General features: G+C 39.5%; 1 protein-coding gene across 1 annotated transcript in view; it reads left to right on the forward strand.

The window, feature by feature from the left end:
- Positions 1–6,810, forward strand: part of LOC134224306 (E3 ubiquitin-protein ligase SMURF2) — a 97,137-nt gene extending 90,327 nt beyond the window's left edge. Inside the window, exon 13 of the mRNA XM_062703639.1 lies at positions 4,566–6,810. Within this exon, the coding sequence (XP_062559623.1) occupies positions 4,566–4,850 (285 nt within the window). The 3' untranslated portion in view covers positions 4,851–6,810. The remainder of the gene's footprint in view (positions 1–4,565) is intronic.
- Positions 6,811–12,737: the final 5,927 nt, after the last annotated feature.

Genomic DNA, 12,737 nt, shown 5'->3' on the forward strand with positions numbered 1-12,737 from the left:
TTTCTTCATCCGGATTATTGCCGCCAGGTCCCTGTGGCCGAACCACCTGTGCCAGACGTGCTGGCAATCTTTGATGTGGTGGCTGCTGGCCGACAACACAACCTCTTCCAGTTGCTTTAACTGGTACAGCCCACGCTTCAACGTTGCCATGGCTACCGTCGTCCCATCATGCAAGATTCGGCATCCACGAGCATCAAAAATCAACTCGGCATTCTTCTCCACTATTGCCGGCACCGATAACAAGTTTATATGGCAAGACCAGGTGTGTAAAGCGCGACACTTATGCTCATTTTTTCTTGGAAGTCCATTTTCATCACAACACTCAATCGTGCCACACCCCTGGCCTTCCACTTTCGCGAATTTTCCGTCGGCGAGCGTTACGGATTTAATGTCACAACTTTTCAATTCACTGAAGAAGCTCCGATCGGCAACTGTGTGGCTCGTCGCGCCAGAGGCCACTACCCACGGAATTTTCACACGCGCCGGCAACGAAAGCGAACGAAACACAATCTTCCTTTTTCTTATGTTGTTTTCGTTTAAGCTTCGGGTCGTCGTCCGAATCACGGGCGCGCTGCGGGCACTCAAACTGCTTATTAGGGTAGTTCAAAAATTGATTTTGCTCCACAGTGCTCATCTGATTCTTTACCATGTTCCGAGTGTCCTCTGAAAATTTGAGCTCATTTGGATTAAAACTCATTTAGCACAAGCCGTTTCAAGTTTGCATGCAAATTAGTATGGGGAAATTTATTTTTTCATTATACTGTTAATGACGTTTCCCCATTAAGCGTTGGTTAACAGAAAACCTACATAGCTAAAAGGAATACTCAACAGCTTTTACCCAACGAAAACCGCATGTTGATTAATCGCCCCAATAATTAGTAATCGATGTTAAGAAAATTATTTTGAGCTTTTTAGTGGAATGTCTTCACTTGTCATAAGACGAGTTTGTACAATCCCATTGAATTCCACCACTTAATTGTATCTTGACAGATACGTATTTCGACCTCAACAGTAAGGCCGTCTTTAGTGTCTCGTACTTGGTTGCGGTGCTTCCAATGGCAGATCGAATATCTCTCCAGCCATTCCCTGTTGGGTATTTTAATCACTGCGACCATTTGTTAGATCTATTGTGATATATGCCCCATTTCATATAGCTTTGTCAAGTTGACGCATCATTGCTATGTAGAGCAATTGCATCACCATGACTACCAGCGTCTTCCCAATACGGTATTTATTATGGTTCTGATGAATCGTACTACCAAATTGGGACTTGTTCTCCAAACTTCAGAGGGTTCTATCAGCCCCCTGTTGAAGAACTGTAATCTTTTTCTAAAAATTGCCGGACAATGGCATAACAGATGTTCCGAGTCTTCCACATGTATACCGCAGAAGCGACATACATCATCTTGAAGTTTTCCTAGCAGCTTCAAGTGATAACGGCTCGGGCAATGGCCTGTTACAAGACCTGTATATGTGTTAAGATCTTTTTTTGAAAGATCTAAAATTTTGCGAGTGATAAATATGTTTGGTGTGATGAAACGTTTAGACTGCCTCGCAATCAAGGTGTTCTTCCAAATGTCCTCTGAATGTCCAAATGTCCAAATGTCCTTTGAATGTTCCCAAGATTTGAGTTCCATTCTAAGAGAACACGCAGATACACCACAAAAAGGTTCTGGACCTATGAATTGTCGAGATGAACCAAGTCTTGCAAGCATATCAGCTTGTTCATTGCCTTCAATGCCACAATGACCAGGAACCCAATATAGGTTCACTTTGTTACGACTACCCAAGGTTTGGAGTGACTGAACACATTCCCAAACGAGTTTAGATGTGCATCTTGCTGATTTCAGAGCATTCAATGCTGCTTGACTATCAGACATTATGCAACTATTTGAATGCCTGTAATTTCGACGTATGCATAAATTAGAGCATTCAAGAATAGCCTGAACTTCAGCTTGGAAAACAGCTTGGAAACATGCTGCGCCTAGCTGGTCTTCCGTTGTGAGTGCCACTTCCAGCTGCTGCGCGTAGTCTTGGGTTAGTCTATCGTCTTGTAGCCGCCCAATGTTTAGCCGCGGCGGACGTATCCGACGCGTGTTGTACACCGTCGAGAGTTTTGAGCGAGTTAACTTATTTACCGGGGAGGTTCTTTTAAAAGAATGATCCGAGTCGGTCGATGGTAAAAACAGAACAGCCTTTATTCAAGGTTCGAAACTCAAAATGTAATTTCAGCGATGACGGTCCCGCGGCGGTTGAGCCCACTCAGCATAGATCGATCGGTGCCCTCGACAATGTTGTGATTGTTTTTATCGGCGTTCGTGACCCACTTGAGAAGTGCTGATGCTGCTTGTAGAGTTTAATGTCGTTCGTCGCTATGTGTTAACTAGCGCAAACATACTGCAACGAGGTCGGATTCAATATTCGCACTGCGGTAAGCGCGTACGTTCGTGATGTCGGAGAAGAATTTACCATCGATTAGAACGTGGTCGATTTGGTTTTCCGATGATGTACTTGATCACCAGTAAATTATTTTTGGTTCAATAAAAGTTAATTGTCTTTTTTTCGGGTATTGGGTGGACATTAGTTTACAATGTTCTGAAAACTCAGATGTGAATACCTATTAGAGTGGGGCGTCATGGTCATTTTTTCAAATCAATGGTTTTTCGAAGCCATTCTAGGTCCTGAACAACTGTGCAGAATTTGGGACCGATTGGTTGCTTCCTCGCTTTCCGCATCGCGTTTGAAGTTTGTATGGAAATTAGTATGGGAGAACGTATATTTTTGCATTTCTACTATTAGAGGCTTCAGTTCATCGTAAACCAAGTGGCACATTACGTTAAAGTATAACGCAAAGGATGCCGAAAAACTTTGCTGAAGAAGGCTCGTTGCTGGAACGTCCACGAAAAAAGTTATAACGCTTAGAACATTGAGTGTTCAAACCATATGCAAAAAATCGTTTATTCTGCCAGCACTGCCGTACTACGTAGACCAATAATTTTACTGAGTGTTATTTCAAAATAATTGATCTTATAGGGCTTTAGATATAATGGGAGCTATCCGGAATCATTTCACAAAGTAAAAAATCCGACGAGAAGGAAGATGGGTTTTGCCCTTCGAGAACCATAGGTTGTCCGGTAGTGCTGGCAGAAACATTGATTTCTTGCATATGGTTTACACAATCAATTTTCGAAACGTAATAACATTTTTTGTAGACCTTCCAGCTACGTACCTTCTTCGGCAAAGTCTTTCGGTATCTTCCAGACTAGATGCTAACGTATTGAGTCACGTGATTGACGATAAATTGAAGCCGCTAAGAGCAAAAATGTAAAAAAGTACGTTTTCCCATACTAATCTCCATGTAAATTTAAAACGCGATGCGGCATGCGAGGTTGCAACCAATCGAGTCCATATTTTGCACAGTTGATTGGGGTCCTAAAATGATTCAGAAAAACCTTGATCTCACTTGATCGGACGAAGTTTGCGTTTTTCCATACAACTGCGCCCCACTCTAATACCTATGTACATTATGTGGAAAATTTTGATTTGAAAAATGTATGATCGTTGAAAATTAAATTTTATGTATCGAATTTGTTGTGGGCACGTTCTTAACCCCACGATAATAGGGCATGTCACGGTGCAGCGATTTAGTAGAGCGATCCATATTTTCTGCGATATAGTTAATATGTTTGTCAAACTTGAGCTTCTTGTTGTCCCACATGATTAGCCATCAAGTATCGAGCGTCGCGCCTTCTCGTGAAAAATATGGACTGGATTTTCCCAGCATTCAGCTTGATTGGCCGTTCCCATTAGAAATCCTCGAGGTTATTCATTGTCGCTTGAAGGTGGGTGATAGCGATTTGTAGATCTTCATCCAACGCCGTCGATTTATCCGTTATGAATCCACTTCACCTTCTGCTTTATGCGATGATCAAGTTGGTGCACCGTTGAAACGATATACTGCCCCCACTCGCATATCAGTCCCATACCGTTTTTTTGCATATTGAGATAATAGCCATTAAAGTTTCAAATCGCATCTTCCATATAAAAATTTAAAAAATCTAATAAATTGAAACATCATCGTATCTTGGTTGTTTCATCTTTTGGTAGATTACCGTGAAGCGATTTAGTTTGATCGAAACATAACTGACTTGATTTGAGAGCCTCACACGTTTGCTATCTATTTGCATTGCTCGAAATTTTGAATCAATATTGAAACCTAGGAGTGCCTAGAAGAAGATAAGATTGATACCAAGGTATATCGTTTTAATAGAAATGTGTATCTAATAAACGTATCTTCTCTTATACCCTACATCTACAACAGGCATCTGACTGATACTTCTGCCAGCAGCTGCAGCTCTCTTTATTTCATCAATAGCCACGACCGGTTTGGTTCGTCCGATTAGGCAGACGAAACGCCAACGGGAACAATCTAAAATGATGCAAAACAAAAAATAGAATTCTCGAAAAACTTTTTTTGGCGCGGGAACCGTTAACATTTTTTTAAAATTATGTTATGACAATTCTCTATAATCTAAATTCCGTTTATTATATTTTTATTTTTTTAGATTGTGGAATCCTATTCACCGGAGATGCGCGCTCAGCTACTACAGTTTGTCACCGGTTCCTGTCGCGTGCCGCTGCAAGGCTTCCGCGCCCTGCAAGGTTCTACCGGAGCCGTCGGACCTCGGCTCTTCACCATTCATTTGACAGCGGACGCACCCATTCAAAATCTACCCAAAGCGCACACCTGTTTCAATCGGATAGATCTTCCAATGTACGATACGTACCAGTTGATGTACGATAAACTAACGCAGGCCGTTGAAGAGACATGTGGATTTGCCGTAGAATAAGAAAACTAACCAACCTGTGATTAATAATAAAAGTTACATAGCAGGTTCATGGCTTGGACAAACGCAAAACGAAACCAACATGGCTAATTTTTCCTCTTTCGCTTGTGCGGAAGAGTGATTAATGAGACCAAAATAAAAGAAAACATCAGAATTATTCCCCACTTCGAAACATGGGAAACGGTCGCCCGAGAGATCATCCCAGAATAGCTCGTCCCGAATCGTCATCCCTGGGGGAGTACTTTTCGTACCAACTTGATGCCAAGTATGCTAGCAAGTATAAACATAAAATCAAAGTGTTCTACAAACTCGTACAATATATTTCCCTTACTGGAACAAATAATCAAAATAAATGGGTGACTAGTTATGAATCACAAATAGCTAACACGTAGACACAAGAAGAAACAGAAAAACAATCGATTGTTAAGTAAAACTATCGACATTATGGTAGCTCAAAATGTTTAACTATATTCGCCGCAGTAAACGATGTCACTTCACTGAGAAGTTCCGTACTAGTTGTCCCAGCATTGGCAAAAAAGGGTCCTCCAATTAACGGGTTGAACCGTTGATAATATTTCAAAATTGCTATTACCCATTTTGTTTCTAAACTGAATATTTTGCACTGGATTTTGCATTCCTCTTTGCCGAAGGAATTCGCCGTTTTACAAAATTGTTACTTTGATGCGAATTAAATTGTTCCTAATGCTGAAGAGGCATCTTCAACGGCTTGATTTTTTTTAGCTATTCACAGCGTGGCGTCGTCAATCTACAATAGGTTCGGAGGCGAACTTAGCAGATGGCAATAAATTTGGTGAAAAAACAGATAAACAACTTGAAAACGGGGGAGGTTATTGAGTTAACCTATTACATATCATCATTTGTAATTTTTTGGTAGCATGAATCAAACTTGTAGGTAAAGAGAAAATCACAACAAAAATAACCATGTTAGCCTCTCCATCGATTCGGTGTACACATTTGGCAAAAATATTGATAATTTTCCATGCCAGCTAAAAGAGGCCAACTGTTTAATCCAATGGAGTGATATTTAATAGCAACTTTTAAATTTTTTATTGAAAGTTTTACAGACGAGACATACTGAGATTATTAAGCACTAGTAGTCCAACATTATTCGGTCTTATAATAAAGGTACAGGAGAGTTTGTTCCCTTTTAGCAACCTATAGCAGTTTAGCCTTCGTCCAAGTGTTTCCAATGAAATAAAAATGCGATATTATAAAAATAACATATTTATTGTAGAGAAAACGTCGATTTTTTGAAAATATATAACCCACTCTTTCGAAATACGTTCAAAATGAGCGGGAATAACTTTCATCGCAACGATATTAAGTCTATTAGGAAGTTTATTCTAATTAAATACGACATACGCATCAGGAAAGAATATAAACTGTGTTAAACGGATTAAAATTTGAGGACAAACTTATATATCTAAAAAATTACCCTAATTATAAACTTTTTGGACAGTTTTCCTTTGTATATATGTATCGATTAGCTAAACAAAATATATAAATCTACTTTGCAATGAAGTAGCTGTAGTTGTTCATTCGAATATTTAGCATCTTTATCGTATGTCTACCTTATTACCTTTTCCTGTAAAACTAGGCGTAGACACTTGATCAATACGATATAGAAATTAACGTTCACCTATTGAAAACATGGATCTATAATCTAGCAAACTAGGTAGGAAGTTAAACGCAGAATTTGGTTTGTATTTTTTCTTTTTCCTTGAGCGGGTTAACCTTCGCATAGTAATATTGGGCTACGTTTGAATGTGAATGGGGTTGATGTGCGAGAAAAGAATATGCAAAGTCAAAATTGTATCAATAGCAAGGTTTACGAAGAGATCAAAAATTGATCAGCATATAATCGATAGGAAGTAGGTTAACAAAAACCATAACGTATATATTATTTGTAAATTATACTAAATCGTTTTATACAGTTACATAACGTTTATTCATCTGAGTTATATCACAAATAATCCTTCAGCGTTTACAGCGTGCTTGGCGTATTGTAGAGCTCCATAATCGTCGGTCTTGGGCGATATTCCTTCAGTTTCCCCGAATGTTCAGGGTCCCCACATCCGATTCCACCGCGTGCAGTCAGCGTGTTCGTGGTCTTACACGAAGTCGCCGGCCTCTATCCGGTTCTCTGTTGAATATTGTTTTTGTTATGCTTTCTTCCGACATTCGCACTAAGTGACCAGCCCACTGAAGTCTGCCGTATTTTATACGATTCACAATATTTTCTTCTTTGTCTATAATCTAGAATTTAAAAAACACTTTAAAAAATCTTTTTGATACAGCTAATAATTCATGCGTCTGCGCCACACACCATTTCCTAATTTTCCTCCGAGTATTGTACGCAGCACTTTTCGCTCAAAACCCCCGAAAGCTCTCCGGTCCACCTCTTTAACGTCCATAGCTATACATGTAGACGACGCCCTTTTCAAATGTTAGTCTAGACTTCTCCAATACTTCTGGTCTGGGTGCTGCGGATAAGCCGCTTTTCTGCGCTCAAGCGAGTAGAGGGATATTTTGAAATCACTCCCATAAACAAAATTATTTTGCAGTTACTTGGCTGTCAAACATTTCCCGCTCTTTGAATTTCTCTTTCCACGCTGCATGAGGGCGCACAAATGCGCTAGACTCTACATGACTTTACGATTGTTTACATACATTCATGCTCCAATCAGCTGCTGAATCTCGTGAAATTTCGTAACGAGTGTTTTTAGTTGCATTCCCACTAATTTTCAACTCGAAATATAATGTGAGAATATTTGTTACAAAGAATACAAAACTCAAACAAAGTTTATTTTTATTTTTTCCCAAAATAATAACAATACTTCTCAATATTAGATCAGAAACGAACATAACCACAATCTTCAATGTTTGGCTCCGGCACAATAGAAAATTTTGGCTTATGATTATCAACATCATCAAGGATAGTGAAGAACGGCAATCGCGTGTGGATAGTATGGCGAACTGGTACTCTGCTAATCTCCTGACGCTCAGTATTCAAAAAATGTAATGCTATTTCCTTTTATCGGAAACACAAGCCGATAGTTTTTGACTATTGTATCTCTGGTACTACCCTCGAAAGAGTAAATAGGATTAAGTATTTAGGAGTCACACTGGATCAAGACATGACATTCAAGCCGCACTATAACCAGAGCATTAGTGATTAATCATAGATTTAATCGTGATTAATGAATAATGGGTTATTTAATCATTATTCATAAATCATAATCATGCAAAAAATACGATTTAATCATTAATCAATAATCGTTAATCATAGAATTATACATTTAATCATAAATCACTAATCATATTCATAATTGCGTATTTTAATCATTGCGTACATCGCTTTTATTCATTAATCTTCAATCATAATCATATAATTTTTATACCTTTCAATAGCCCAATTTGGAAGAAAGGTTACTTGCCCTTTAATCACTTAGCAAATCATTCAATTTGATTATTCATAATCATCAATCATTAATCATATCGATCGTTAATCATTAATCATACACATGTTGTGTCAACATTTAATCACGATCGGTAATCGTTAATCATACTCCAAATGTTTTATTCATTAATCATAATTGTTAATCATTGTCAAAAAATAATTTATTCGTTAATCATAATCATTAATCATTGTCAAAAATGAATAAATCATTATTCATAATCTTTAATCATAGAGTTGAATGATTTAATCATAACAAATTTAATCATTCATTGGAAGCTTTATTCATTAACCCTCTGACTATAACTACATCATCGTAAAAGCTCACCGGCACCTCGGATTCATTTTCAAACTATCTGAAGACTTCCGGGATCATCATTGCCTAAAATCTCTGTTCGTTCGTTCTATCCTTGAATTTTGTGCTGTAGTTTGGAGCTCTTATCATAGCGCCTGGATCTCAAGGCTAGAAACCGTGCAGCGTAGATTCGTACGTTATGCACTTCGGCACCTTCCATGGAGGGATCCCGTATATGAGGATCGATGTAGACTACTTGGTATTGACACTCTTCAAATGAGAAGGAATAGATCGCAGGTTGCCTTCGTGGCCAAAATCGTGACTGGTGAAATTGACTCTCCGGAACTTCTCATGAGGTTAAATCTGTATGCTCTGGAACAAACAATGAGTCAACTATATTTCCTGCACCTTTCTCCGCGTAATCGAATGTATGGCATGAATGAACCTTTCCGTGCTGCTGCGGCTGCTTTTAACAGCATTTATAGGCTATTTGGTTTAAACTTACCATTGACCACCTTTTTAAGAAGATTGTAATCGTTTAATGTATACTTGTTTAAATTTACTATATTCATTAAGACCACCTAATGTCAGATGAATCTATACAATAAACATAAACATATAGACCCATACTGTCCCCACTCGCATAACAGTCCCTTTTGAATTTTCTTCACTTTTGAGTTAACCCAAAGAATAGGGACCATTTCTAATGTAATTCCATAAACCAAAATAGAAAGTGCGGTTTTGTACGCCCATGAGTGAAAAAGTACCAAGTCATGTGCGACCCATGTTAAAAGTTACCCGCATAACAGTGATATGGAAATGCTAATATCATCTTCCAAACTTAGACGTACATTAGAGTGGGGCGCAGTTGTATGGAAAAACGCAAACTTCGTCCGATCAAGTGAGATCAAGGTTTTTCTGAATCGTTTTGGGACCCCAATCAACTGTGCAAAATATGGGCTCGATTGGTTGCAACCTCGCATGCCGCATCGCGTTTTAAATTTACATGCAGATTAGTATGGGAAAACGTACTTTTTTACATTTTTGTTTTTAGCAGCTTCAAATTATTATCAATCACGTGACTCAATACGTTAGCATATAGTCTGGAAGATGCCGAAAGACTTTGCCGAAGAAGGTACGTGTCTGGAAAAAAGATATTTTAGTTACTAGATAAAGCTTGTCGCTGTCGTCGCTGTCCGGAACATCTTTTGCTGGCGAGGATAGGGGAGCTAAATGTCAAAGAAGGAAAATCCATACGATTTGGCAGATATGTACCACACATGTTTCGGACAGCAGAACAAAGGGAACCGAAGCGACAATCTTTATCTTGTAACTAAAATATCTTTTGTCTGGAAGGTCTACAAAAAATGTTATTACGTTTCGAAAATTGATTGTTCAAACCATATGCAAGAAATCAATGCTTCTGCCAGCACTACCGGACAACCTATGATTATCGAAGGGCAAAACCCATCTTCCTTCTTGTCGGATTTTTTTTCTTTGTGATATAATTCTGGATAGCTCCCATTAGTTCTAAAGCCCTATAAGATCAATTATTTTGAAATAACACTCAGTTAAATTATTGGTCTATGTAGTACGGCAGTGCTGGCAGTATAAACGATATTTTGCATATGGTTTGAACACTCAATGTTCGAAGCGTTATAACTTTTTTCGTGGAAGTTCTAGCAACGTGCCTTCTTCAGCAAAGTTTTTCAGAATTCTTTGGGTTATACTTTAACGCAATGTGCCATTTGGTTTACGATGAACTGAAACCTCTAGTAGTAGAAATGCAAAAATATACGTTCTCCCATACTAATTTCCATACAAACTTCAAACGCGATGCGGAAAGCGAGGAAGCAAAGAATCGGTCCCAAATTCTGCACAGTCGTTCAGGACCCAGAATGGCTTCGAAAAACCATTGATTTGAAAAAATGACCATGACGCCCCACTCTAACGTACATGTTCATGATAGTATTAGAGGCGAAAGTATAGAATTGATAGTTCCCGTTGTTAGGATACGGTAGGCATGAAGAATGTTTTTATAGAAGTCGATTTGAAAGCGAGCGGAGGGCAATATTTGTGATGGCATATCATATCGCACAACCTTCCTTCTGCCAAGCTCCCGTATGAAGGGGGAGGGAAGAATATCAGTGTGGAAGCTGATATATCTTCACTGGCAAAAGGAAGGTGGTTTGATTTGCTCATATGCTCCGCTCCCTTTCAAATCGACTTCTATAAAAACATTCTTTATGCCTGCCGTATCCTAACGGAACTATCAATTCTATACTTTCGCCTCTAATTCTATCATGAACATGTACGTCTAAGTTTGGAAGATGATATTAGCATTTCCATATCATTGTAAATCGTTTAACTTCACGTAGAAGTAACACACACAAATCATTAATTAGTGTTAAACGGAATCAAATTTGGCATGTGAAGGTTTTTGAAGACAAGAAATGTTTCTAAGATTGTTCGAAACCGCTCCCATGGGCCTAATTTGGCATGTGGGAAGAAAACGACAGACGTTTGCTTTATTGAATTAAATCGGTGCGTTGGACCATACATGCTCTATATGTACAGTTTGGCATTTTAGTTTAATTTTTCTATTGAGGGATACAGGAAATGACTTCAAGCATAGACTAACGCAAAATGAAATCCCCCAAGAAATTATGAAGTTTGAGCGGGTCGCATAATGAACTTTTGTTCGAGTGGACGACCCGCTCAAATGTCAAAATCCATCGGGTGAGTGAATTTGATGAACTTCTGCATAGGTCTATTGGTGCTCCTTACTACTTAGCTCCGTATAAGCAAACGTCAATCGCAAGTATGGGGTCCATTCCGGAACTGTCGGTCAATCACGATAGTGCAAAGATCTGAAAATACAAAAAAAAGCAATGAAATCCAAAATTGTTTCACTAAAATTATCAACTTCAGCGCAGCGGTGCAGCGCAGTTGCGGTAACGGTAATGGGCGGTTGGTGTGTGTGTGCGTACATCGTGGTGTGTGGACTTCTCCTTTCCGCCTAACTGCGTTTTCCCAGTCCAGTCCAGCTCAGGACTCTACTACTGTCAGTCAGTCAGCTAGTGCGCTGTTTCGTATTTCGCTGCGCTTGGCCAGAGAGCGCCAACGATGGGCGAAACCGGCGTGGTGCCGGCTTGTGGTGTGGCTCGACGGTGTCTACTACTGTCAGTCAGTCAATCAGTCAGGCAGTCCAGAAGGCACATACCCACTAGTAGAGTGGGGCGTCATGGTCATTTTTCCAAATCAAAGGTTTTTCGATACTATTCGGGGTCCTAAACAATTTCCATTTGAAATTCATACGCGATGCGGAAAGCGATTGTCGGTCCCAGGTCGATTGTGGTCCCAGAACGATTCAGAAAAACCTTGATTTCACTTGATTTGATGAAGTTTGCCTTTTTCCATCTGCGCCCCACTCTAATACCCACATACCCACGAATGGGAATCTTTTGGCATTCTATTGCTGCTGCTCTCGAGCATGAACGAACACAAAACGAAAGGTACGGCGGCGGTCCCGGTTGCTATCGGGATCTGATGCTCCAAAAACAACTGCGAAACATTGAGGTGAGGTTGTGAGGCGAACTAGCTGCTTATAGCGTGACAGAGAAAGAGAGAGAGTCCGGCTTTTGTGTCTGTTGTTGCGTCTGCGGCGAGAATTCTGGTTGATCCTACCAGTAATATACGCTTGTCTCAAAAGTTAAGCCATGCATGTTTAAGTACAAACAGATTTAATGTGAAACCGCAAATAACTTACAAGATCATTTACCTAGTTACTTGGATAACTGTGGAAAATCTACATGCCAAATGCAGGGACACCTCGCGGAACCTGAGAAATTATTAGTCAAACCAATCGTCCTCCGTGACGCTGGAGTTGAAATCTACTATCCATATCAACTATTGATGGCAGTATAGACGACTACCATGGTTGCAACGGGTAACGGGGAGTCAGGGTTTGATTCCGGAGAAATGGCTACCACATCCCAGGAAGGCAGCAGGCGCGTAAATTACCCAATCCCGGCACAGTGAGGTAGTGACGAGAAATAACAATATAAGACTCTTTTATGACGTCTTATAATTGGATTGAGTTGAGCATAAATCCTTC

This window comes from Armigeres subalbatus, chromosome 3, assembly GCF_024139115.2.
Source record: "Armigeres subalbatus isolate Guangzhou_Male chromosome 3, GZ_Asu_2, whole genome shotgun sequence".
NCBI lineage: Eukaryota > Metazoa > Arthropoda > Insecta > Diptera > Culicidae > Armigeres > Armigeres subalbatus.